The following is a 27,623-nucleotide window of genomic DNA, read 5'->3' as shown; positions in this document are numbered from 1 at the left end:
TTTGATGATTTTTCACTTTTTGTTCTTGGGATTTCTTCTTCTTCTTCCTCTAACACACTGCACAGAAAACAAAATAAACAGAGTTCTAATTGAAGAGAACTGTATTGGGATCTTCATTGTCCATCTGCTTGATGTGCCTCAGCACATCCTTCTTCGTGATGATGCCCAGAAGGCGACTGAAGAGAAATAATTGCCATCAGCCAAATTCAGCAGAAAAGAAAGGGTGAAGAAGCCCAAGAAATGCATCAGAATACTCACCCATTGTGTGTCACGAGTGTCTGACGCAGTCCCAATTTCCTAAACATGTCCACAACTGTCTCCATGGGCGTCTGATCTGTGACTGTGATTGGAGCCATGTCGAGGTATTTCTTCATTTTCAGCGGAGGCGGTCCGAGAGTCTGGACATGATTGCCAGATGTAAATAGCACCAAGGACTGACCACAGATTCCGTCAATCATCCTCTTGGCATTTTCTGCAAGAACAGCCATTGATATAGCCATTAATATTTTTCCCATATTCTTTTGATAAATTTGACCCATTTTTTCAGGAAATGTGACTCAGATTAATTAAAAACCCTATTTTCCCTATTAAAAAATTTCCCCATTCCTTAAGAAAATTTAAAGAATGTCACCCATTCCCCGGGATAAAAGTAATTTTCTTATATCCGGTGAATTCTTTAGGAGATCATCGTTTACGTTACGCTCTATCCCTAGGTAAAGTTGCCATTTTACTGCTGGAACTCAAAGACAGAGCAGTTATATAATCCACTTTTTTTTTTCAACTAGTGACACGGCTACAATTCAAACGGTAAGAGATATCGACTTACGGTCTTCGACGACCCCACCATAAGTCAAAATTATCTACGACAGTCTTCTATTTTTCCCCCTCCAAAACTAAAGTTGGTAAATTTCAAGAAATTTCATAAATTTCCGCCTAAAGTAGGTGGCGACTGTTGTGAAATTTCTGAAATTTTGCCATCTCTATCCAAAACCATGTTTTTTGTTTTTTTTCCAAAAACGGCTCCTAAGATGTTTTTCATTTTCGGATATGTTTTAGAGGTAATCAAGACGAATATTTCGTCCATGGATTTCGATATCTAATTTTTGGACATCAAAGTTTGACCACTTTAACGGGGTCTATTGTTCAACCGGTTTGCTTAAATTTGGATTATTTTTTGAAAGATCTTGAAATTTTCAACGCGTGTGCATCAGACTTGATCTTTAGTGAATCGGTAATATATTCATAAGTGATTTCCTTGAGATAACTCGAAAAGACTACCGGAAAACTGTGGAATTTTTCCAAAGGATATTCCCAGGAAAGGTTGATAAACATCTTCCGACTTTTCTGAAGAATTTTACCATAGATTTCCCAGAGAAGTTTCGAAAAGATTACCGGAAAACTAGAAAATTTAGAAATTCTAGGTTGATGAACTTCTTGCCGATTTTCTGTGGAAATTTCCTATAAATTCCACGGAAAAATCTTAGTAAAATTCCTGGAAAACTGGGGGATTTGTTCCACGGATATACTTGGGAAAGCCTGATGAATTATCCTTACGTGCATTTCAGAATTTTCCCAAGAAGTTTGGTTGAAATTTTGAAAAAAAATGAGTGATGTTTTCCAATTAAATTTACAGAAAAGGCCTCTGAATGCCTCTGAATCTTAGCTAGCTTTCTGCGGAAATTATCCTTAGGGGAATGTTGGCATGGTTCGCACAGAGTGAACCTTCAAACAACGCAAATTTTCTCTTTGTTTACAAAGAGCTAGTTCGTCATTTTTAGCTCTAAGATAGATAATTATTAAGCTCATAAATCGAGATGAGAAATGGTAAGTCAGCTCTTTGCAAACAAAGTGAAAATTCACATCGTTTGAAGGTTCACTCTGTGCGAACCATGCCTACATTCCTCTAGATTTCTCTGGGAATTCCAAGGATAATTTTTTTCTATTTTTTTATTATTATTATTATTATTTTCTTTATTTTATTTTCTTGCATTATTTTTATTTTTAAATTTTATTTTTTATGTTTTATCTTTTAATTTACCTTTTTTCTTATTTTAAATTTTGACGTGAGAACATCAGGGCTTCCTTCAGATAAGTAACTGAATTTTCCCAGTCTATTTGGAGATATTCCCTGTACTTCTTTCAATAAAAATATCTTAACTGAAGTATATCCTTAAGAAAAAATTAATTTCATACGGATTCCTCGGAAAAAACCTATTGAATTTTCCTTGCCTCAGTTGGAAATTTTCAATGAATCTTCCCATACTTTTCACTACAAATTTTACTATTTACACTTAAGTATTCGATGTTATATGATTTTTTTTCTGAGGAAAACATCTCGACAGAAGTATATTCTTAAGTGAAAATTAATTTTCTATGAATTTTTCCATGAAATCCTTCAGATTCTTTTTATATAGCTTTTCTTTATTAAATTAATCTCGACTGAAGTGTATGTAAAGTGGAAATATATTTCCCGGAGACAGACTAGTGAATTTTTCATACCCCCCTCCGTAGGGAAATTTCCTAAATTTTCTTCAAAAAATCTTGAGAAAACATTGGAAAATCCGAAAAAACTAAGGGAATATTTCTCATGTAAATCCTCAGGGACCTTCTTAAGAAATTTCTACAGTTCATCAAAGATATTTAAATACTCATTGCACTGGAAATCCTTAATTAAAATTAATTTTCCCATAGAAATTTCTCTGGGAATTTCCTAGGACATTAACGAATTTTCCAGTGCTGAAAATTCATAAAGAATCAATTGTGATCTCCTTGGGAAATTTCCACCGCTCTGTAGGATAATTTCTTAAGATATTTGCCTTAATTTCCCAATATGAGAAGTGTTCGAGAATTTCAGGTGAAAATTCACTGAATACATGGTGAGATTTTCACAAAGAATCACTAAGGAAATTTCGCTTGATCTCGCTACGAAAAGTGTTCCCAGGGAAGAATAGGATCAAAATTAAAATTTGTGACGGAAAATAGAGATCGATAAACGTACGAACGTCAGATTAATCTTGTCGAAATAATGAAGCTATGTATATTAGCGCATTAAATTGAGATTAAACTGTTCCAAAATCAGTTATTGGGACAATTCAGTCTCAATGGCGATGTAAATGGAAATGTTCTCAATGAAATCCTTTAGATTGTTGTTTGCTTCCTTACATTGAGACTGAATTGTCCTAATATACGATTTTGTCCCAAAATAGAATTATCCCAAAATCCGATTTTGTTCCAAAATCGAATTCTTCTAAGATCCGATTTTGTCCCAAAATTGAATTGTACTAAAATCCAATTTTGTTTCAAAATCGAAGTGTTCTAAATTCCGATATTTTACCAAAATAGAATTGTCCCAATATCCGATTTTGTCCCTAAATTGAATTGTACTAAAATCCAATTTTGTCTTAAAATCTAAGTGTTCTAAAATCCGATTTTGTTCCAAAATCGAATTCTTCTAAGGTCCGATTTTGTTTCAAAATCCGATTTTTTCCCAAAATTGAATTGTACTAAAATCCAATTTTGTCTCAAAATCGAAGTGTTCTAAAATCCGATTTTGTTCGAAAATCGAATTCTTCTAAAATCCGATTTTGTTTTAAAATCCGTTTTTTTTTCAAAATTGAATTGTACTTAAATCCAATTTTTTCTCAAAATCGAAGCGTTCTAAAATCCGATGTTGTCCCAAAATAGAATTATCCCAATATCCGATTTTGTTGCAAAATCGAATTCTTCTAAGATCCGATTTTGTCCAAAATTTGAATTGTTCTAAAATCCAATGTTGTCTCAAAATCGAAGCGTTCTATAATCCGATTTTGTCCCAAAATCCGATTTTGTCCAAAAATTGAATTGTTCTTAAATCCTATTTTGACTCAAAATCGAATTGTCCTAAAATCTTATTTTGTTCCAAAATCGAATTGTCCCAAAATCCGATTTTGGGACAATTAAATTCGTAAAAAAAATTGTTCTTGTCAATTAGTGCCTCCAACGGCAGCTTTGTGAGCTTCCGATTACCCTTCATAAATACAAAGTTCCGAATTTACTAATTGTATCTGAAAAGAATGAACAAGATTTGGAACTTACCAATGGACAAATTGAGATTTTTCCTCACGACAAATCCAACCAAATACTGATTCTCTTTAGACACAACCACAGGATATCCATTGTGTTCTGTCTCCTTGAGGAGCGTCTCAACATCATCCACTGTCATTGAGTCCTGAGTGATAACAGACAGCGTCTCATTGCGTCTGTAAAAAAAACATTATTAAACCTCAACATCAGACACCTCCGCCCCTCCTTCGCCACTTTACTCACTTTGGCTGCATGACGTCTGCTGCCAGAGTTGTATGAGCAAACTCATCCTTACTATCTAAGAATGGATACCCGTTCAGACTTATATGAGCATCATAGATTCCCTACGGAAGAGCCAAAGACAGAAAAAATGGAAATTGCGTCAATACAGAAATACTTTGGAGGCGTTTTCACAACATTTTCCTAAGCCTAAAAAAAACATGACAAAAAAAATCTGCATGACAATCATCACTTTGCAGACTTCCTCATGTAACATATGACGCACTGATAACATTACGTTTCATTGTACAATTCACAGAGGAAGAGCGAGAAAGAGTGTCATTATCAAAGTGACTGTAATATTAAAAAAAAAAAAACGCTTGAATGAAAGTCTTATCGCCAAATATTTTGCATACAATTAAACTGAAAAAAACTGAGAAATGCGAGTTACCACGTTGAAAAGTCTAAATATACACAAAATCGATGGACTTTGGAATGGTTATGAAATTTTGCAAAGAACACGAAGAACTGAAACGAGTTTGTTAGTCATTACAATTGTTCTAAGTATTATTTGAAATTTCGCTCTGGAAAGGTAATTTAGAAGTGAATAAAGGCAATAAACAAATAAATATAAATCTTAAAGTCTAAAAAACATTTGAAAAAAACAATGTTTTTGGCATCACACTGTTTGTCCGTAAGATCCGTCCGGCTGTCGTCAGCTCTATAGACCAAATGGCTAGCGATAGAAACTTCGGAAATTCGGGGGACCCCCCGTAAGTCGACCCAATAATTGTTAACATGCCCTTATTTTTCCCCACCCCCCTCCCCTTCCCCTCTAAAATCATGTTTTTTAGGCATTACTCAGGCAGGCATTTCGCTCATAAGAAAATACCGTTGAATCATTCCCAATACCGGTTTTTCAAGGCCAAAAGTTAAAAAGGCTCTAGAGAGCGTATTTCTCAACCGAATGGAGTCATGTTGGGCTCGTTGGAAAGGTCTTGGAATTTCTGACAAAACTGAACTGATTCCAATCCAAAGTTTATCAAAATGCACAATAAATGGCGTTTCTGTGAAAAAAAAAACGAGTTTGAATTTTAACGATATCGCAGCGCCACCAATGGTAAACTTTTAAACTCTCATCTAAAAGTGCTCATCGAGACGAAAACACAAACAAAAAGGAGTGGCAGTGTCCCAGGCTTTGCGAAGTGCTCAAACTCGTGACTTAGATAGTACACCTTAAAAGTTATTTTCACTTGATTTACCGTTTACCAGGGTTGGGCGAATTTTTTACATTTTACATCATTTTTTGAATAGTAAAAAAGCCTTTAACATATCGTCGGTTGCGCCTACCTCTGTCGTATCTGCATTTCTTTTGTGTCAGCATTTCGCGCAAGAGGGGACGTCTGTATTGTAGCTTGCACCGAATGCAGATACAAAACAAATGCAGATACGACAGAGATAGACGCAACCGACGATATGCTACATTTTTAACATGTAAAGTTTAAATGTAAAAAATGTAAAATTGATTGATACCACGGTTTACTATAGTATCAATTAATTTTACATTTTTTACATTTTAACTTTACATGTTAAAAATCCGTGTTGATACCCATCAAATATCAAGTTCATTTTTTTATATTTTTTACTCAATCAAGATTTCGCTGTAATCAGTAAAATATTTTGCGGCTTTTTGCTGTAAAGCTTGTTGTCTAAAATGCGTATTGAAATTTACTGGCAATCCCAATTCAAATTTTTTACTACCCGTTGAACCAATATAATGCCCAACGCGCTATAACTTTTGTTTAGTAAACATGTTTTTGACATTTCAATGAGAGTGAGTGAGATCTAGATCTAGTCACGTCGCTCATTCTCATGGTAAATTTTGAAAACGTGTTTGAAAACAAAAGTTGTTGTGCGCTGGATATAATAGTAACTATCTAAACGATTACTAATTTTTGAACTTCTATATCTACGTGCTCAGGGAGTTTTCCAATTGTTCTGTGGTTTCTGTTAATCATCAATATTGCAAAAATAATTTAAAATAAGATTTATTTCCTGCTCTCTTCATAACGATGATTTTTATTTTGGGGATTTTGCTATATACCTTATCCAAGACATCACATTCCAGAAAACAATGTTCATGAAGAGAATCTGTGTCTCCTTGCTAACACTGATTCTGTAATAATTCTGATCTGTAATGAAAGTTTCTGAGATAGTATTCTAAAAACCATCGTGCTTTATTATCAAAATGAGACTAACGTATTAAACAAAAACTCACTCAGAAATTATGATATTATATCGATTTTTAATAAAAATCTGCACAGAATCCGAGTAAAAACGATCTAAATTGCTAAACGTTTCGTTCGAAAGCTGTGAGGATTTTATATTCAATTTTAACCGTTTTGTGCTGCAACTGTGCGCTCTTTATTTACAATTTTAACCTTTTTGTGTTGAAGCTATAAGTGAGTTACATACACGTGTAATTGTATATATTGCGGCTTTATTTTTTGTATTGTGTATTTTAACTGCCTGTATTAAGAACACAAAGTTCTTAATTTTTCCTGCCCTCCTGGAGTTTTGATTGGCTTTTTTAATGCACAAAAACAGATAAATAATTCTTGATCAATTCTTCAATTTGAAGCACTTTCTTTTAGTTTGAATTTCTGGATAAATGATAATCAATAATGTAGACAATATATCACTGTATTATATTTACATTGCAATTATTGCAATGTTGCAAATACACTAAATCGCAAGTTCTTTTACATGTCATTATATCAAAGTCTATCAAAATCAATCAATCTATCAAAATCAAATTATATCGAAAATAACCTATGCATTACTATAAGAAATTATTAAAAAGCATTTTTTTAGTTTTTAAAAATTGATTGATCAAGTCATATTATTTCCCTATTTGCAAATAGTGAAATTGTTATATTATTATAATTATTTAATACAGACAACATTCTGAAATACCTACCTGTGGAAGAAGAACCAAGTTCTCATTAATTAGAAAATAGTAACGTTATTTTACCACAGAGAGTATGTTTTATGTGTACAAAATAGTTGAACTACTTCACATTTATAGATTTTCAAAATGAAATTTTGTTCATTACTTTCCCAAGAATGTTTTCTTGATATTCCTGGTAAGCAATATCAATATTGATATTGCTTACATGAAATGTTTAAACAAACGATTCAAAAATACTTAGTTTTTCTTTTTTACATTTTATATATTTTTTTACATTTTTACATATTTTTTACACGTAAAATGTAAACCGGTAACGGTTTATAACCGGTACCGGTTATAAACCGATTCATTACTGATACTCCTAAGTTATTTTTTGCGATTTTTTGAGTAATTTAATAATCGGTTCAAATCGATTGAGAACGGATAAACAGTAAATCATGCAAAAATACATTTGAGATATAGGATTTAAGTCATGAGTTCGAGCAACTCGCAAAGCCTGGGACGCTTTGCCACCCCTGTTTCTTTGTGTTTTCCTCTCGATGAGCAATTTTAGATGACAGTTCAAAAATTCACACAGATGGCGCTACGATATGTTATAATTTCAAACTGTTTTATCTGAAAAATGCCATTGTGCAAGTTGATCAAATTTTCGATTTTTGTGGTCTAGGCTATGAAGTTTACAAAAAGTGCCGTGGGTTCAACGAGGTTACAATAGAACCGAAGATGTAAGGAGTTAATTTTAACAAACTTCAAAACGTCATATCTCCGGTACTATTTGACCGAATTTGATTGCACTCGGTCACGAGAGCAGAACCCGACTATAGTAGATAGAATCGCAGGTCTACTGTCTGAAACAGTTAAACTTTTCTACCTTTGAAGTCAGATTCTACAAAACAACGATCACCAAGCTAGAGATCCGACGCAAATGTCCCGAGTTCGATTCTTGTTTTGTTCCATTATTTTTCCTTCTTTTCTAATCACTTTTTATCACTGTAATTGTATTTTTTCACTCAATGTGGACTTTGTATGCAACTTCTATTACAAACGCGTGAATTCACAGTGCGATAAATTATCTCAAGCGTTTTTTTGTTTTGGGAGGGGAAGGGGTAAACATTGTAAAAATATGATGTGATAAAAACTGTAAAAAAGAAGTAGTTAACAATCATAAAGAGGAAGTAAAACTCACCTGACGCCCAAGAGCATCTCCCACCCATTTGGCGGACATTGCGGCCGCCATTAGGGGCACAATGTAGAGTACACCTCCAGTGAGTTCAAACATTATCACCACAAGTGATACGGTCATACGTGTGACGCCACCAAGGACTGCCGCAGCTCCCACCATGGCATACAAACCGGGAGTGATGCAGTTCTCACCAGTTGAGCACTCTCCCGAGAAGATCCAAACTTTGGGATAGTTGTATGCCAACTGTTCCATCCCAATGCCCACAATTCGTCCCATAATGGCTCCCAAGCACAGGGACGGAATAAACAAGCCACATGGCACCTTGATGCCAAACGTAAAGATCGTCAGGACGAGTTTGACGATAAACGTTAGGATAAGGAGCCAAATGGCATGATAAACTCCCGGACCAGCTGCAGCAATTTCAATTGCCGAATTGACATCTGTGAAATTTCTGTTGTAATCACAAAGTGGATCACTATTCGAAATTCCACATTGCTTGAATAGCAAAAAGATCAATTCGCCCATATTCATCCTTGTATAGGGATTGGGATATGCAATGATTGCCGTTATCAAGGTTATAACGAGAACCTCTGCAACTGGATACTGTCCCAATCGGCTGTACTTCCTAAATCGGCACCACTTCAAATTAGCCTTAATGAAGATCGTTCCAATGACACCCCCAATTATTCCTAATCCCACAAATGGGATCAATTCAAAGAAGATCCATGGTTGCTTGTATTCCACAAAAAACATCACTGTATGATTATTTCCAAATGGATTGATCGATCTCAGGATAAAAGCAGCAATTAGAGCACAAAAGAAGGATCTCCATAGAGTTTTCAGGGGAAAGTAGTACGAAACCTCCTCCAAACTGAACAAAACTCCACCAATTGGAGCCCCAAAAGCTACAGAAACTCCTGCAGCTGCAGCTGCCGAGAGGATTTCCCTCTTCTTCGCCTCATTCTTCCCATACTTCGGAAAGAGATATGACAGAATATTTCCTAAGAACATCAAGAAAACTCAGTCTTTGGGATATCCTGGGGGGTCCTAAAAAATCGGAAAACGCTTCTGCTTACCTATACAACTGGCTATGTGGACCATGGGTCCTTCCTTGCCCAAACACAGCCCCGCCGACACCGACAACATGATGCCAACGGACTTGATAATGAGCGTCCATTTGCCCAAGTACCCACGGATGATGAATCCTGAAAGGATGGTCTTAATCTCAGGGATACCCGAACCACAGGCATAGGGGGCAAATTGGCGAACAAGTGATGCAGCCAAGGCGGCAAAGGACATGGCCCAAAAGATGTAAAAGAAATAGGAGATGATGTAACCACCAACTCCTTCCCTAGCCTGAGAAAACACTTCAGGCCACATTAACCACTGAAAAGCAATAGAAATGATTAGGGAAAGGACAGTGCTACTTAAAGTAACTTAATGAGCAAAGCTGTTATTTGCTGACGTTCGAGGTTCGAATCCTTCATTGATCTGTGATCTGTTTTTTTTTTACTTTTCTTACGTTATCCATCATTTAAAAACTCTGTGTGGAGGAATTTCCTAAATCAATCACAATGATAGCCTGATAAACTCCTGATCTATCACTGCAACTCACTTCACAAAGGTAAGGTTAGGTTGATTGCCTTCCTACAGAAATCCACATGTTCCCAGAATAGATACCTGTTGAATAGACACAAAGTGATTAAATCCGGGTTGATTGACCGGATTTCTTTGTGCCACGTTGACTCCTTGGGAAGCTACCTGAAGCTCCAACTGAAAACACCGGAGGATCTCTATTCAAGAACTTTAATCACTCTTCTTCTAAACAAAATTCCTTCGACTTCAACAACTCTTTTAATTTAGATTCTCGCAAAGGATTACAATGAAATTAAATGATTTATCGCGCTATACTTCAAAATAAATTTCTTTCTATGATGGCTTCTTTCTTCAACGATGATTTCTAATAGAATGTGCTTTTTCAGAATGAGCTTTATCCAGAATCCGTTGGATAAAAAATTCCCATTTCCCCTACTGTTGTGAAGTGACGTTTGACATATTCCAAAACACATGTCCATGTGAAAACATGGACTACTTTCCAACACGCTGCCTAGTAATTTGCAATACCCTGATGTAAGAATCAGTGCCATGACATTGCCGCTCTTATGTACACAGTCACATTTTAGTATGTCGTGCGCATGGCCATTCGACAATTGTTAACCCAACCGACGGCCGAACTCATCAGTCCTAGGGATCAGCCCGAAAGAGGAAAGATAGGTGTTGATATACTCAGAGATCAGCCCCAAATATGGATGATCAAGCTAAGCTTCTAAATTCAAGAGGTCTAGAGAAGTAAACGAGGATATAGCGACATCAACGGAAGGAGTCCAAGCATTTTCCACACATTGTGGTGTCATTTATAAACAGAAGAGATAAAGATGATAAGATTTTGTGTACAAAAGAAAATTTGTGTAGAAACAGGAAAGTAAAGTTTTGTCAGGAAAACGTAAAATGTAAATGGTGGAACAGAGAATATTGGGAAAGAAAAAAAGGCTATACCGATGTGAAGCAAAAAGAAAAGAACGGAGGTTCGACCGATGAATACCTTTGAATTATAACGATTAGAACATAATACAAGAATTTTGTAAAAGAAATAAAAGGGTAGTATACAAGAAACTAAGAATATTTGTGAAATTTAGAGTCAAACAAAAATACCGATGTTGGCAATGTAAGAACTAATGTAGGGTGGAATAACCGGCTATCGCCATGTTTAGGAAAAAATTAAATTCATTTAATCATAACTTTTGAATCCTTGTTACAAGATAAGTCAAATTTGACAAAAAGTTACTTAGATGTATTGGCTCTAGATACGTGAAAACAATAATCCTAGAACATAACGCTGGACTACTTAAAAAACTGATTTTTATTAATAATGCAAAAATAACCATTTCGTCGCCACTTTTTACCACTTTTCGCCAGTTTTGTAAAATTTGTAACCACTTCTCGCCACCCACTTGAAAAGAACCACACTCGGTTATTTTAGGCAATGCTATGAAAAGAATACATTCACCATTTCTCTTTCCTCGTGATCACTTTATTATTACTCTCTTTAAATGATTTTTCTTCACTTTTATTTGAGAAATCAATTTATGGGGCTTTTGCAGAAAGTAAACAATGCAGATTTGACAACTGAGAATGTACGAAGTGAAGTTAGCGTCGCCTATTAAAAAGATATGGCGACAGGTGGTAAAATCAATTCCAGAATATTACCACTTCTCGCCATGCCTCATTTTTATACAAAAATAATATAAAATGAAATATTAATTGACTAAATACAAATTTTATGTATTCCACAAGTGCAATTAAATATTCAATAGACAAATTATTTACCCAAATAGGTATTTTTGGCCTGATGAAAATTTGACGACACTTAGTACATTTGGTAAGAGATGTTGGATTCGATGCACTTGCTTAAAATATTGCTCTAAAAAGTGATCAAAATCGTGAATCCAAAACGAATAATTATTATTTTTCAATTCTATGCGTAGAAGCAGAAACAATACAAAAAAATTGCGACTCATTTATTTCATAAATTGCGAAAAATAGCGATTTAAATGTAAGTGGCGAGAAGTGGGGCACAGGCGAGAACTGGTGATTCCACCCTATTTTCTCTAAAAGGTCCATAATGGACGCTAATAAAGAATTATATATAGCGACATCAGCGCCAGCGGTAAAAATATGAAACTTCACTTTGGGTGTTTTTGGGTACTTTTCGAAATGTCATTGGGTGAAATATACATAGAATTGTTGCGGGTGCATTCCCCTTAACGGGCATGTAATAAGATTCATAACATTTGATTGTCGCTTCATTGTGCACAAACACAAAAATTTGTGTCACTTTCAGTCACAATAAATTAATTCTCCATGGAAAACATGGGCTGCTGGTTCAATTGTACGCAAGATACCGTTTCTTAAGGCTCGTAGTGAGTCAAAAAGGACTTGCAGTGCACATGGCAATTGGTTGAGATCAGTGGCAAAGAAAACCAAAGCCAGTGCCCCCATAGCTCAGTTGATAGAACATTTGCCTAGACAGCGAAAGGCCCCCAGTTCAAGTTTAGGGCAGAAAGATTTCCATGGCTATTTGAACCAGTACCAAGCGAACAGAAGTCTGTTCAACACTCTCATAACAAGTTTCTGTTGCGAGGCGACGAGTTTGCTGAAAACTGGAGGAATCGAAGAGAACCAAGATGAGAGCTGTGAGAAGCAGAATCGACCAGCTCGATCTCTTCCACTACGGACACGGAAACCGGCCCCGTGGCACTAAGGTACCACTAAGATCTCCTGATTGATTCTTGGATTTTTGAAGTCGTTGAAAGCCTCAAACTGCATGGATTGCAACAGGGTATAGGTGTTGCAATCCATCATGGCCTATCAACAATATTCCGTTCTCGAAACATCTCCTGGTTATCCAAGATCATAATATATAAAAATAAAACCATAGTGAGGCCCATTGTCATTTATGATTTAAAGGTTACAGACCACCTAAGCTGAAGAGCAATCGCTAGTGATCTTCGAGAGGCGATTTGACAGATATATCTGGCTTAGGAATGGAACGGGAACCAGTCAGTGGGGAGTACCGTGTCCGAATGAACTACGAGCTAGAAGTCCTATGAAGAGCCCAGATATTATGGCCTCCATCCGAACACGCCAAATCAGCTGACTGGCATGCATACACCGAATGCCAGCTGAAAGGATGCCTAAAGAGCTACTAAAGAGTGATTCTGAAAGGACAAGAATGAGCAGATGGGAGTAGATGCCCTAGGAAACGATCAAAAGGAGTAGTGGACAGTGCCCCTAAAGAGCTGCAGATGCTGAGGTCCTAGAAGGAGATGGCGAGAGTCGCCGATTCGAGCAGATTCGATTGTGCTTTCGGAATTACTTATCTAACATTCACAGTCCCATCTAGTGGAACTATAACGAGATCCTGACTTTAGGTTAGACGCCGTTATAGGACCCCTAAGAGTCACCATATTAGCTTAACAGTGATTGGTACTGTTGACTTAGAAGAGTCCTCGTCAGGATGGGCTTTCTCCTTACAACTCTTTCTAGGCTCAACAGTTTCGGAATTCGGAAGTAAGTTGTAGTATAAGTGAATTTTCACTTTACCCTTATACTTCATGAGAGCAACACATATGCGCTTTGAAGTAATTCGCTTATGTAAACTTTCTTGCAGATATTCAGTTTGAGGTTAGCATGGCTTGAGGGCCTTGAGGTATTCATCTAGTGGTCAAATAAATAAAAGGGCTTATCGCAACTCTCTGACTTGTGCATCATACTGATCTCTGAAGCTCGAAACTTTGAAGCACTGTGCATTTTGTTGCACAAACAAAATAAAGTTTTCAGAAACAAAATCTTTATCATGGAAGTCCACCATTTTCTATCGTGGTCCTACTTGCAATCCAAACAAGAGATCTCTTTACATGACTACCTGCTATATAATCTTTTCAGAGAAAAATTCTCTTCAGAATAACTTCAGAAATTTAAAATAACAATGTATTGAAGGTTTTCCTTATACGGCTTACAAGGGGAAACACTTCAATTTCAAAGTTTTAAACCTTTCAAGTGCTTCGAAAACATTCATCAGTCTTAGATATCTTTTTTTCATATTCGAATGCAAATTCACAATTTCTGCAAATCTACATAATTTATTTTGATTTAATACAGCAAAAACCATTAGATCCAAAAACTACCTAAACCGAATATAAGTAAAAAAACAAAAACAATTACTGGAAGGATCTTAGGAAACAGCCGGACACTCCTGATCCTAAGTTTTCTTGCTAAACGGTTTGTTAAGTTTAGATAAACGATGTTTTCAAAAATGTTGCCCTAAAAGGTAAAACTTTCACTTCAAAGAAATGTAAACACTTCAATTTCGCCAATAAAAAACTCTTAAATGTCACGTAAACTTTTCTAGGTATCATTGCGATGGAAAGTAAAATTTACTAACCCTCAATAACCTAAATTACTCCCATCTACCCTTAACTTCGTCTTTTTAAAATGTGTTTTCTTTCTGCAACTTCTTTTTTAAGATTCTCACTTTGTAAACTGGTTTCATCTCCATTAGTTCATATCTAATTGGACCTAACTGGTTGCCTCTAAACTGTTCCGCACGTTTTAGAGTTCACAAAACTTCCGCAGTCTCACAGATCACTTCTTATCGCTGTCGCAAGCGTCAAAACAATTACAGCTTCGTTCAAAGATCAAAGCAATTCACATTTACCTGGGAGCAATTTCCACTGTCGAATGTCGTCTCGTTCGACGACCAACAGCACTGCTCACGATTGAGCCAGAATGCCTGAGGGCAGATACCAAATTTGAGATCTGCCATCCAACTGGCTCCGACATCCACAACTGCAGCCACACAGCCAGCTGTTATTCCCACCAGCAGGACACACAGCCAGCCTGACCAGGCATCGTGAGCCCCTTTTATGAGATCACACAGTGAGTTCTGTCTCTTCTTCACAATATACCGATGTCTCATGCGATCTCTCGCAATATCACGTTGCCAGTCAATTGTGTGGAAGTCATCATATTGCCCAATTCCCGGAATATCATCACTGTTATCTGCCATTCCGGCAAAGGAGATTCCTCCTTCAGAGAACAAAACACATCAATCAAGTACTTTTTTTTTCTTTTCAATTTTAAACAATATTAAATCACAGAAAACAGTATTAGGGTCACATTTATTATACGTAATCTATGTTAATAAACTTAAAAGCAAAATTAACATAATTAGTACTTCATTTTACTTGAAGTTTTTGATTATAGTGCTGAGATTTTTTGTGTTCTTTTCTGTCTAAATTTATTTTTGGTCCTCTTGAGTGAATCTAACCCGTAAACGATTTTAGACCACGCCCCCTTACACGGCTGATGGATATTCAAATGTCTTACATTTCAATAATCACTCGGAGAATGCACAAACACGGTCCAAATAAATTATCCATGGTCTTTTCAACTAGGGAAAATTCATAGACATTACTCATGAAAAAATAGGCTACGCCCATCATTAAACTACTCCCTGTTTCTTAAAAAAAAACAACAACTTAACAGAAAATAAATTTCGATTTCGAAACTATTAAAAAAAACTTTCAACAGTGATAGCTTCATGTTGATAATTTGCATTAGATTTTAAATGACTCAACCATGTAATTTTTTCGTAATTACATCTTCCTCAGTCACACGACTTCAGTTTATCAAAAAAATGTTCCTTAAAAAGCTTAGACATTTCTTATCTTTGCTTTTTTTACGTATACCCTACCCTAAGGGATGATTTACAGGGCTTTTTATCGAAATTTACATTTATCCTATACTTCATTTGAGCAACTCATACATTCAATAAGGAAAGTCGGGTAAATGAGTTCTCACCGTTTAGTTTGAACTTGGGTTTGAACCAAAGTGTAGTTTGAACCAAAGTAAAGATGTATTTTTTCAAGACATTCAGACCTTTGCACCGGACGGGGCTCGAAGTTACAACTGTGAGTCGAGTTGGGGATCTATTCGTCCAAGAGCCAACGATGTTGCCTATTGCGTCACTGAGATCCCTACGGTTCATTATGAGAACCACTTAGGGTAAGGGCTCATAATTCTGGACAGGGTGCTTATAAGCATCAATGTTCTAAGTTTGAAGAGCAATATTTTCAATACCAATTGATTTTTTTGTTACTCTCTTTTCAGAAGGGTTGTTTAGAAACTTGCTTAATTGTTTAACGTCTTTGCTTCAACTAAAATTAGTCCTTACGTTTAAAAATGAATTGATATGTAGAGGTGAATTTGACTCTTATTTTGGACAACTTGGTTATTAATTTGGACAACATGGCTGTAAATTTGGACAGCTGATTCGCCTCAATAGGAGGCTCATTGTTCTCCATTTCAAGAACCTCTCTTACAAAGTTCTCTTCCTGTTTATACAGTGCTGTCTCGCTATATGCACAGTTTGGGTACTTTTTTTGACAGTTCTCTCTCTGAATATGCACAACTTTTTTTGAAATTCCCAACGGTTTTTTTCTTTCTTTTATAACATTATTATTTTTTTATTGTTCTAGAATTCCCCGTGTTATTTTAACTATAATATGAGACAGAAAAAATAAAATTAAGATAATTAAAAACGAGAAAAATTAGTTACCAAGAAAATAATTTTCTTTATTACTTTGTCAAAATGTAAACAAATTGATTTTGAATGCAACCGACACAAAAGCTGTGCATATAGAGAGTGTGCATATAAAGAGACAGAACTGTATAAGGGAAGCCGTAGAATGTCACAAGAAGCTCGGAAACTTTCCATATCATTCATTAAAATTAGTTGACTTCGGTACTACAAATACGCGCGGATTCGCGCATTTTCTGGCTTTTCCGAGAGCATTTTAAGGCGTTTCTCACTATATATCGTACGTAGAAATGATGCTCCTATGTTTCTCCAGGCATTTATATAACCTGGTTATCACAAAAGCTAAAACTTTACGAAATTTCGAGAGAAAACATCTGTCCAAAAAAAGGAAAATCACCTCACTGGTGAATCTCTGACAAAATTGCCTATTTTTCACATGAAAAACGTAATTCCCAAGGCAAATCTCACTTCAGGTCAAATCAACAAGTCACTTTAAATGTGAATCAATACAATATTCAATTAATAAGAATTTAAAAATATCACTTAAAAACAGCGAGGAAAAAATGTTATACTCAACGCACAATAACTTTTGTTGTGTAAACATGTTTTTGACATTTCAATGAGAGTGAGTGAGATCTAGATCTAGTCATCTCGCTCATTCTCATTGAAAATTTTAAAAACATATTTATAAACAAAAGTTATTGTACGCTGGGCATTAGTATTTCACCACAGCTAAATAAGACTGAAGTAAACACGAGGTCCTGTCATATTTCTCGTAAGCAATTGCTCACACTGAATTTTCAACAAAGCAATTTTAACTCATATCATATTCAAAATTTAACGAATTTAGTGTTAATATCTTCCAAAAAGAACAAATATTTAGATAGAATTCATTATTCATCAAATATTGAAATAAAAATCCATAATTTTAATCAATTTATTTTTAGTGTCCAATTTTACACTCAAAGTGTCCAAATTTAGGAACTGTCCAAAATTATGAGCTCTTACCCTATTCACCACTTGGTTTTTGGGTTAGAAATGCTTCATTAATGTCCTTGAAGTTCTACAAAATTTATGTAGTAACTCCTTTAATCCATTGTCCATTTTCCCACAATAAAAACGAAGATTTTGATTTTTTATATTATTCTTAGTTTCTTTGAAGCATTGATCAAGTCAAGCATCGAGTAAGTCTTTTGTAGGGGGCGTGGCTTATTTTTACGAAAAGACCTATTTAGCTCTACTTCTCTAAATTGAGTGCCTGCTGTTTTTTGCAGGCACTCAATTCTTTGTCCTATCTTGTAGTATTTTTCAAGTAAAACGTTATAAAACTTATATTTTGTTAGAAGCTGCGTGTATCATTAATCAATATTAGTTATCCTTTTAAGTAGAGCACTTATAAGACGCTTAAAGCCTTATCAATAAGTCAGTTACGAGATATTTATTCAGATCTAAAAGGCGGCCTTTTACTCTTCTTAATTATGACAGTTAAAAGGGGCGTGGCATAAAATTATTAGTAGGCGGAGCTTAATCTGAGGCCCAAAAAAATGTGCAATAAATTAAAGTTTAGTAAGTGAAAGATTTTTTATGTGTACGTATGTTAAATGGGAACTTATTTAAAATTAACACGATTACACAAGAAGAACACCAAATAGGTTGAAGACAATCTTCAACATCATCTTACCTTCCTCGGGCCCATCAAATGACGTGGAAAATCTTACAGTTACTTCTTGCTTATTGTTATCTACAGTCTCTAATTAGGGTTTAGTTTTGTGCATTTTGTTTTAGTTTGGTGATTGTTTTTTTTTTAGGTGAAATATTGTTATCAAGTTTGTTTTGTTGTAAAGATGAAAGAAAAGAAAGAAAAATAAATTATATACAGTTGAAATAAAATTTAGAAAATGTCTTTTCTTTTATCTAAAATACTGTGAGGTTTTCGAGTAAACTGAAATAGTTCAATTGCAAGAAGAAATCTCGACTTACCGTCGTGATCGTTAAAATCCCTGCCAAAGGGCGAATGAGTTGGGGATGGATGGCGCATATTATCATTACCGGACATCATTGTGTTGCTATGTCTTGAATTGTCGTTGGTAGGCGTGATATCAATCATATCATCATCTGGCGGCAAAGTGCTCAGAGATGTTGTGCTAGTCAACGTTGGATGCTGACCGTTCGACTGAAACGCGTAATACAAAACCTTTTATAAGTGAACTAAATAAAAAGTTTCCAATAATGTGTTTTTAACATCAATACATCAAGTGAATTTGATATCTTAATTTTTTTGCACATAAAACGAATAGCAGAAGGATTGGAAGAATATCCCAGAATTTCATTAAATATTTAAGAATACCCGGAATACCCATAAGCTTTTGCCTCATATTGAAAAGAGCTTTATCTCTAAAAAAAAAAAATACTCGCAATAAATACTCCCAGCTGAAGAGATAATAATTAATTCAGTAATTTCTTAATTAAATTTTCAATGAAAAATGCAAAAGATGGTGGGAGAAAGAAAATTGAATGATGCTCATATAAAAATTTACAAAACTCTTTGGGTTCGTGTTGAAGTCTGTTTGCTTGGAAGCCACGATTATTCACAATAGTCACATGATAAAGCACAACACACCTCAGAAAGATGACTCAATTAATGTTATTTGTATGCGGCATACAGCCAAAAGTGGAGGCGCTTGAACTTGAAATCCCAAATTGTGTCACCAAAGATTGGAAGTTATTAATGAGTTCAATATATGATTGATTAATAATTTATATCACATGAGATATGAAAGATTGATTTCAGGATATTTTGACTGTGTAGAACTTTGTTAAAATTATTAATTTATTAATTCTTTTAATATGTTTTAAAGTTTTGAGAATTCGGAAATGTGATAGTAAAAAAGAAGAACGCTTTTTAGAGTAGAAGGACTTAGGGTAAGTGTGCCAAATTCCGGCCAGCTTGCAATTTCGGTCACCTTTTTTGTTCCTCGAATTTCCATGAATTTCAAGTTTTTACTTACTCTAAAGATTATACAATGCAAAAGAATAACAAAAAATGTAGCTTCGACAAACGAGATGACGTGAAAAAGATATTGGAAGAATTCCTGAAGGGCAAGGAACTATGAGAATGAAGGTGGCCGAAATAGGGCACCAAAGCTATGTCTAAATTTTTATTCATTTTAAAATGTATTAAAAATGATTTTAGAGTAAATAAAGACAGTAAACTCTTTACAAGGTTCCAAGCAACACTCTTTCAGAAGAAAGAATTAAAAAAATCAATTTGAATTTAAAATATTACATTTCAAACTTAAGACTTTGACGCTTGCATGCAACTATGCCGAAATTTGGCACACTTACCCTATGTGGCGGACAGACCTTCGGCTCAAGCTGAGTGACGACTTAACGTAATTAAAACCAACTACATTCTCATCAGTTTTCCACTATGCCGTTTCTCGGTTTATTGGCCATTTCCATTGAGAAATTTTTCAACAAATTTGTTGATAATTTTCAACTTAATATGAAAAGAACGGTGCTTTTATGGGAAAAAGTTCAATTTGGTTGAACTTTTTCTCATAAAGGCTTAAAAATAAAAATTCGGAACAGTTTTCCACACTGTTCCCATTGGGTACAGCGCCATCCAATGAGTTTATTTCTGACACTTGCATGCCAGTGAGGTGTCAGTTGAGCGAATTCTCATAAACAAGCTTGATTCCATTTCACAATAACGTGTTTTTAGGCGAAATTAAAGTAATTGCGGATTCCCTGGGGGTGAAAACAGTGTTTTCAGTGGGAAAATGTCCCGTGGGGTATGCCCGGAACATTGATTTACGGTAAAAACGAACATAGTGTCAGAAGGGTCAGAAGTGTGTCAAGAAAAAGTATCATTGCTGTTTTAAAGTGGTAATGGTTACATTTTCCCTCATTATCTCTATCCCTGCTTCAATTTGCGTATCAAAGCATTAAATATATGTTTTAGCAGTGATTTCATGAAGGTTTCGGTTGTTTTTATGCATTTTTACCCATTAAACTAAATCAAAACAAACAAATGTCAACGTGCTCAACGAGATGTTCGTATTCAAAACTGGGCTTTTTTGCGAGCTTTCATGTGAATTGCGAATTAGGGGGAAGTGGAGCACCTTTGAAAGTGGGCACCTTTGAAATTGCGATTTTTCTTCTATGTTTAAGTGGAATTACGCAATATCATAATGTAATTAAACTTCTCAATCTATTTGTGCAACTGACTTACTAAAAATCCCAATTTCAAAGGTGCCCCACTTCCTCCAACAAAAATCTGATTTTTTTCTCAATGGAAGTGGCCCATCAAACCGCAGATAAAAGCTTAAAATAAAAATTGGGAACAGTTTTGAAAGCACGAGCAGCGCCATCTCTAGAGTTTTCTTCTGACACTTGCATTGCAGTGCGAGTTGTCAGCTTGCCTCGTAAATCTCCCTAAACATTTCCCATATCAATTTTGGTCCTTCGAGCCGAGAATTAAATTTTCCTTGCTATTTTTCTTTCTTCGAATGAATTATCATCTTCAAATCAAAATAAAAAGACATTAAAATATTTTATTACTATCATAACTTGCATCCGCAACTATATTAACATCTTTATTGTGTATTCTCGTAGAAAATGCTTCTTTTTAATCGAAAAGTCCTCTTTTCTCGCATTTTCTCTCTCTAACTAACAGATATTAGATATTCTCTCTGTAATTGAGAATATCGCATTCAAGGTTTTATTTATTGATTTATTTGTTAGTTCATGTCCCAGAACCATATTGCTAAAAATCTGGTGCAATGTGGCCTGTATAGATTTATTTATATTAGAAAATTTAACAAAATTAAATGAAACTGTGAAAGAATGCTATGACAAAGTGCAACCTTTCGATTAAAACAATGTTATATAGTAAACAAATGGTTATCACAAAAGTAACCATTTAGCATAATTGCTGATACAACAAACAGAACAAGCAGCACACGATATTTTTTCAACTTCTGTTAACCCTTTCCCTGTGAAATAATTTTTAATGGACATGTAAATTATGGACACTAAAATATTTAATTTAAAAATATCAAATAATAAATTTCGCTGTGTCCCTAACTTGAATAAAAATTAGAATTCTACGTTTTTTATTATTGTAATTAGGTCACTAAAGCCTTAACGAATTCGTTAAACTTTCTAATGCGGTCTTCGGGCTAGGTAGTTGTCGAAGTTCTGGATTTTCTATACTATACAACAACCAATTGCAGTAATTTAAGTAATTTATATACCGATAAGCCTTACGTATAAGCCTGTATATGTCGTCATACCTCAAGCCTTAAATAGACTCAGACTGATCCTCGATTAGATTTAATCGATAAAATTTAACGGTATTTAACGGCTTTAACGGCTTAAAACCTTTAACAGCTGGCTATCATACACTGAGAGTTTAAGGTCAGAGATTAAAGATTTTTTTATTGAGTCTAAGGGCCTTGACAGACCTGAGGATTAGCCGAGAAACGGCTTAGCGTAATTACATTAGAAATAATGGTCAAACGACATTTCTATCGTTTTCCACTAAAAGTCGTCTCTCGGCTTAAGTCGTAAGTCTGTCTAGGGCATAACTAGGCCTTAACCGGTCTTTAAACTAGAGGTTCAGCCAAGTTTCTGAAGGTTTCAAAATCCTAAACAGTAATCAATCGTTTTTTCTTATAAGATCCCTTGCCCTTGCAATCCTAACTCAAACTTTTCAAAAAAAAATCATAATTGATAGGATATTAGAGAAGTTAAGCCGTTTAGCCAACTAACTTCAAGGTCTTTCAGCATTGCGTCTTGTCACTTATATTTTAACTTCAACAAGTTCATAACCGATAATACTTTTGGATAATTTTTAACCCAGGTCGGAATTAAGGGCAATTAATCTTCCAGATTCTGAACATTCAGATATCCTGCTAACTTTTCAAAAATTAGGAACCTACGAACGAGGTTACATCTCAATTAGCCTGTGTTATCAAATATTCGAAGAATAGAAGTTATAGAAATATGATTTAACAGAAATTAATTTAGTTTTAGAAAAATGTAATGAATTTTGCATGTCTTTCACACGAACTTTTCAGACAACCTACATGCTATCAAACTACAACTCTTTTAGAGATATTTACGCGTGCCGCACAAATCTAAGGACTATAATAAGCGCTTCGGACTGGAGGTTTAGCCAAGTTCCCGAAAGTCTCAAAAATCTTAATAACAAAGCAATTTTGTTGATTTTTCAAAATCTAATGATTTTTTTGCCCTTAATGGTCAATCCTAAACAACAATTTCCTAAAAAAATCGTGCCTGATAAGGAATTAGAGGAGTTAAGCCAGATGGCTAAGCCTTAGGTCTGAAGCTCGTATAAGACTTAGTCATCTGGCTTAACTCCTCTAATTCCTTATAAGGCACGAGATTTTAGAAAATTGTTTTTTAGGATTGGATTATAAAGGCAAATTATTCATTAAATTTTTAATAATCAATTAAAGTCATTAAAGTACTTGTATTTAGTTTTTTGCGACCTTCGGGAACTGGGCTAAAGCTCCTGTCTGAAGCCGGCATAAGTTAACAATGGACCTAATTACAGTGGTGCAGGTAAAGGTCTAAAAGCCAAAAATATTTCTTTTTCAAAATCCTTAGTTTTTTTTTTTTTTAATTTAAAATTAAAATTTAAAAAAAATGCGCAGGGATTTAAATAGTAAATAAATAAAGTACAGCACTGACTTGTAGATCTGAGATTAATATTAATCCAGGAATAATTTTAAAGGGCGTAGAAGGTATAAATCACTTTCACAAATTGTCAAAACCAGTAATGCCTAACTAATTACAGTATTTGTGTAAACTTAAAATTTCCGAGTGTGTCCCTAATACGATCTTCAGACTGGAAATTTAGCCCAGTTCCCCCAGTTCCCAAGGGTCTCAAAAACTTAATTAGCGAGCAATTTTATTGATTTCTTTTATAATCTAAAATCATTTACCTTTAATATCGAAATCTACTTCAAAATTTTCCGGGAAATCTTGTCTAATAGGAATTTAGAGAAGTTAAGCCATATGGTTAAGCCTTATGTTCTGGACACACTTACGACTTAACCCTTTAACGACGAGACAGTTTTCGCTGACAGAAAATCAGCAATAAAATTGAAACCGATAAACAAAACTTGTGAAACGTTTTACAACTAACCTTCGAAAAGCCAACAGAGTCTGATTCAGTGTATTTCTTACCTCTATGAACGATAATTTTTCTGACAATACCATTGATTGATAATTTTCACTCTAATAAAAAATATTATATTTGAGTATTGTAGTTTCTTTTTCCGAAACGAGTTTTCTTTAAAAAAAAAAATTGGAAGTATAAAAATAATTAAAATAATTTTTCAATAGTTAATTTTTAAGCTTAAAAATTAACTATATAGCAAATGGCTGGAGAATTACAAAAAAAATATCCTAGATTCCTTCAACCTTCTACTTTGCAATTACGTACAAACATAAGAAAAAATAACTTTAGGTAGCCAGGAAAAATTATTTTTCTTTATGGAACACCGGTGTTCCAATCGTCCTTAAAGGGTTAAGCCGAGAGACGACTTAGTGGAAAATGATGGAAATGTAGTTGAAGCATTATTTCCGATATAATTACATAAAGCCGTCTCTCGGCTAATCCTCAGGTCTGTCAAGGCCCTTAGGTCTGAAGCCCGTATAAGGTTTCTTATTTTCTAGAACTTGAATTGGAATAGTTTACAAATTGCTGTGCCATTAAGTTTTGATGATTCAACCAGCAATGGATTAATATTCCTGAATGAACCAAAAGTATATCGACCTTCTGGATCCCGTTTCAATTCTGAAGTATCAAATCACCCAAAGAATCAAACCTTCCAAAAACCTTCTTACACTTTTAAAACCTGAAACTTTTTTAAAGTGTCGGATTTACAATAAACAAATCCTTTATAGAAAATTTATTGATTTAAATAGACTGAAACTGATCATCGAGAATATAATCCGTGAAATTTGACAAAAAAAGGATCAGGCAAACGAGCCCTATGATCCTTAACTTTGTGCTAAATTTTACGGGATACCAAGGATCAGCCTGAATCTATTTGGAGTTCAACTTGTAGATTGTTACAGCATATGATTAAGCATTACCTCGAAAGAGAGTCCCACACTTTAAAAAGCTACAAAGCAAAAAAAAATCCAAACACTGACTCATAATTTTCAACAGGTTATTTGATAAAGTTGCAAAAGAAAGAAATGTGTGCCATGTGCATCAAACAATTTGCTAAACACGCTAAATGTGATTTTTTTAATTAAATTCCTTACTATTAGCTCTTTTCACTTGAAAACTACTAAAAGTTGATAGTTCAATGTGCTGCTTCTGAGTTCAGTTCTGGAAGAAGGACAAGATCAGCAAAGTGGGGGCTGTCTTTGGGGGAAAAGCAAGGGACGATAAGACCGTGGGAAAAAGGTAAATTTTGAGGTTCAGGGAAGGAAATATAGGCTTCCAGCGGGGGCAAATGGAAAATCGATTGGAGGCAAGGGAGAGCGCAAACTCTCAATTTTGCATTTTCACGCGTGCTGAGGAACACAGAGAAAATGCAATTCATTCATCTTCCTCTGGGGAATCCTTTTGGGACTTCTGCAGTGGGAAAAGTCCCCATTTGATGTGGACAAATGGGAAAAGTTGGGCGGAAAAGCCTTATCAGAACTTCGCGAGCTCTGTCGTTATCGTGAGAGGGGGAACTGACAAAAACAAAGCCAAAAGACAATGGATTAGTTTGTACGGACTCACCTTTTTAGTGACCGCCTGGTAGGAAGTACTGTGTCCAGTTGATGTAGAAATAGTTGATCGTCCTCCCTTCAGTGGGAACTTCTCCATAATAGCTGAAAGATCTTCTGCACAGCACGACTCTCCCTCAACATCTGGAGCAAATGGCGAAAAGATACACGCATTAATTGGCGCAGCAATTTACGCCTCGTGATATCCTTTATGATGCCCCAATTTCCCTCACAATCTCATCATTGTTCTGTCTTCAGTAAATACTATTAAAAATTCCATGCAAAATTATTTCCCCGTGCCTCAAAATTAGACAAAAAAAAAAGTCCCTGATGTGAAACGTCATCGACGTAGAGGAATTTTTTTGTAACAGATTTTCTTCCTTCGAAATATCCAATAAATCACAAATTTCCAGGCATTTTCTTACTTTCAACTTGTTCTTTGCAACCCTATGCACTCCTTTTGATCACTTTTCTGCACTTTTTGCACTATTTCATATGGATTTTTGGTGATTTTCCACGAAGAAAACTTTCACTGCACTTCCCACAGCAAATACTTTTTGACAACTGACCTAGCGCACTCATGCGGTGGGTATTGAAAACAAAAGAATGCAACTTTTCGGTTGATTTGTTGATTTCATCAACTTTTTCCCACTCTTCCCTTTTCTTTAGTAATTTTGGCTTATTTGTTTAAATAAAAAAAAACTTTTTTATTAAAAAAAATCAATTATATTTCTGTGTAATTTAAAGATGAGTCACATCATCACATCAGAATTATTTTAATAAAATTACTAAAGAGATGTGAGCCATCGAGGCCAAGTTTTAATATTTCTAACAAATTAATGACGATCATCACAACAAAATTTTAACTTTTTTCACAATAAAAGAGTTAAAGGTACAAAAGGTACCATGAACTTAACCAATTCAGTAAATGTACTAGACTAGAAATACTGGAGATAAAATGATCATATTTTGGTTTTTTTTTACAGATTAACCCTTTAACGACGAGACACTTTTTACAGACTGAAAATCAACAATAAAAATTAAACTGAGAAACATAATCATTGATAATGTGGCCGTATGTGATGAGGACAGTGTACAGAGCCAGAACTTCTGTGGAAAACCGTCCGATCTCTCCCACGATCGGCACTACTTTGCCCAGTCTCACAGGCTTCCCCTTCCCACCAAGTGAGCTGATTTCCACAGTAGAACAGCTACTCGACATAAAGGAGACAGGGAATAATAGAGGGAAAACAGGTTCCAAAGTTAAATAGGGGAATTGTGGGGAAATGTTTTTTTTTAATGGTAATGCTACAATAATTATCCCATCAAAAATAGTCTGCTGATTTCGTCACGAAATCGGCAGATTTAATCGGCGCGTCGGCAGATAATATGCCGACCGTCCTCATATTATCTGCCGACGTTTGTTCGCGAAGTGCAACACGACGCTGTTCTAAAAATCGGCAGATATGTCGTCAGATTTTATGAATCCATATCCTGCGATTAACGGTCGAAACGACATCTGAAAATCTGTTGAGACTTTCAATAGGCTGTCTGCACATATATTTCGCCCTAAAATTACTTGGAAAATACTTTATTTCGATTTAAATTGATTTATTTGTAAGGTAAATTTTTGTACATGGATAGAATAAGTGTGTGTGTTGTCCTGGATGTGATTTTCTGTGGGGCGCTATCCGGGAAGTTGAAGTGCCTGCGCCCAACAGTTTCTAGAAGTATTCGAAAGACCCTCTGGAAGTTGCTTCCACCTTCTTTTCCAGACTTGATGACTTTCTGGAAGTACACAAAACAGTTCAAAATAAGTATTATACATAAAAAAAAAATGTCAAAAATTTACTCCATGCATTTTTCGTACGCAAAAATGACGCAAGAAAATCACAACACAATTAAAGTAGCTTTGTAAAACACATCAGTAAGCTTATGGTAACATATTTCACTAGATTGTTTTAAAGAAAAATGAAAACTTACTCTGAAAATTGGTGAAAATTCAAGAGGAACACCAAGGAACAGCTTTTCAGCTTGAAACGTCAAAGCAACTGACGCGCAGCGCCTCTCGCGGTTTTCACTCGCACTTTACTTTCCTGTCAACAGTTCATCGAGAAACCCGTGAAAGTACGACAAAATTAAATCGTAAAATCGGTGTAATGCCGATAAAATTTTCGATGAGGATCGATGAGTTGATGGGAAGCCTTACATATAGAAAAAAATAGTATTGAGAAGTGACCATATAGAAATGATACGGTGAAAAA

At 35.1% G+C, this 27,623-nt stretch overlaps 1 protein-coding gene across 4 annotated transcripts; it reads right to left on the bottom strand.

Annotated features, from left to right (window-relative positions):
• Positions 1-25,938, bottom strand: LOC129804887 (H(+)/Cl(-) exchange transporter 3). 4 transcript variants are annotated; one of them, XM_055852601.1, is made up of 11 exons: positions 25,785-25,938; positions 25,373-25,503; positions 18,577-18,769; positions 18,278-18,346; positions 14,713-15,083; positions 9,512-9,821; positions 8,439-9,436; positions 4,306-4,406; positions 4,075-4,238; positions 259-472; positions 1-176 (listed from the first exon to the last, which is right to left on the bottom strand). In XM_055852601.1, exons 2-11 carry the CDS (start codon positions 25,457-25,459, stop codon positions 86-88), a joined length of 2,598 nt encoding a protein of 865 aa, XP_055708576.1. In that variant the 5' UTR covers positions 25,460-25,503; positions 25,785-25,938; the 3' UTR covers positions 1-85. The 4 variants fall into 4 exon arrangements, with proteins under 4 accessions (XP_055708576.1, XP_055708577.1, XP_055708578.1 ...); XM_055852602.1 differs by having other exon boundaries at positions 18,278-18,337; XM_055852603.1 differs by lacking the exon at positions 18,278-18,346.
• Between the last annotated feature and the right edge of the window lie 1,685 nt (positions 25,939-27,623).

Source organism: Phlebotomus papatasi, chromosome 2, assembly GCF_024763615.1.
Source record: "Phlebotomus papatasi isolate M1 chromosome 2, Ppap_2.1, whole genome shotgun sequence".
NCBI classification, from domain to species: domain Eukaryota; kingdom Metazoa; phylum Arthropoda; class Insecta; order Diptera; family Psychodidae; genus Phlebotomus; species Phlebotomus papatasi.
The sequence above is the reverse complement of the archived record's forward strand: the minus strand, read 5'-3'. Positions and strand labels throughout refer to the sequence as shown.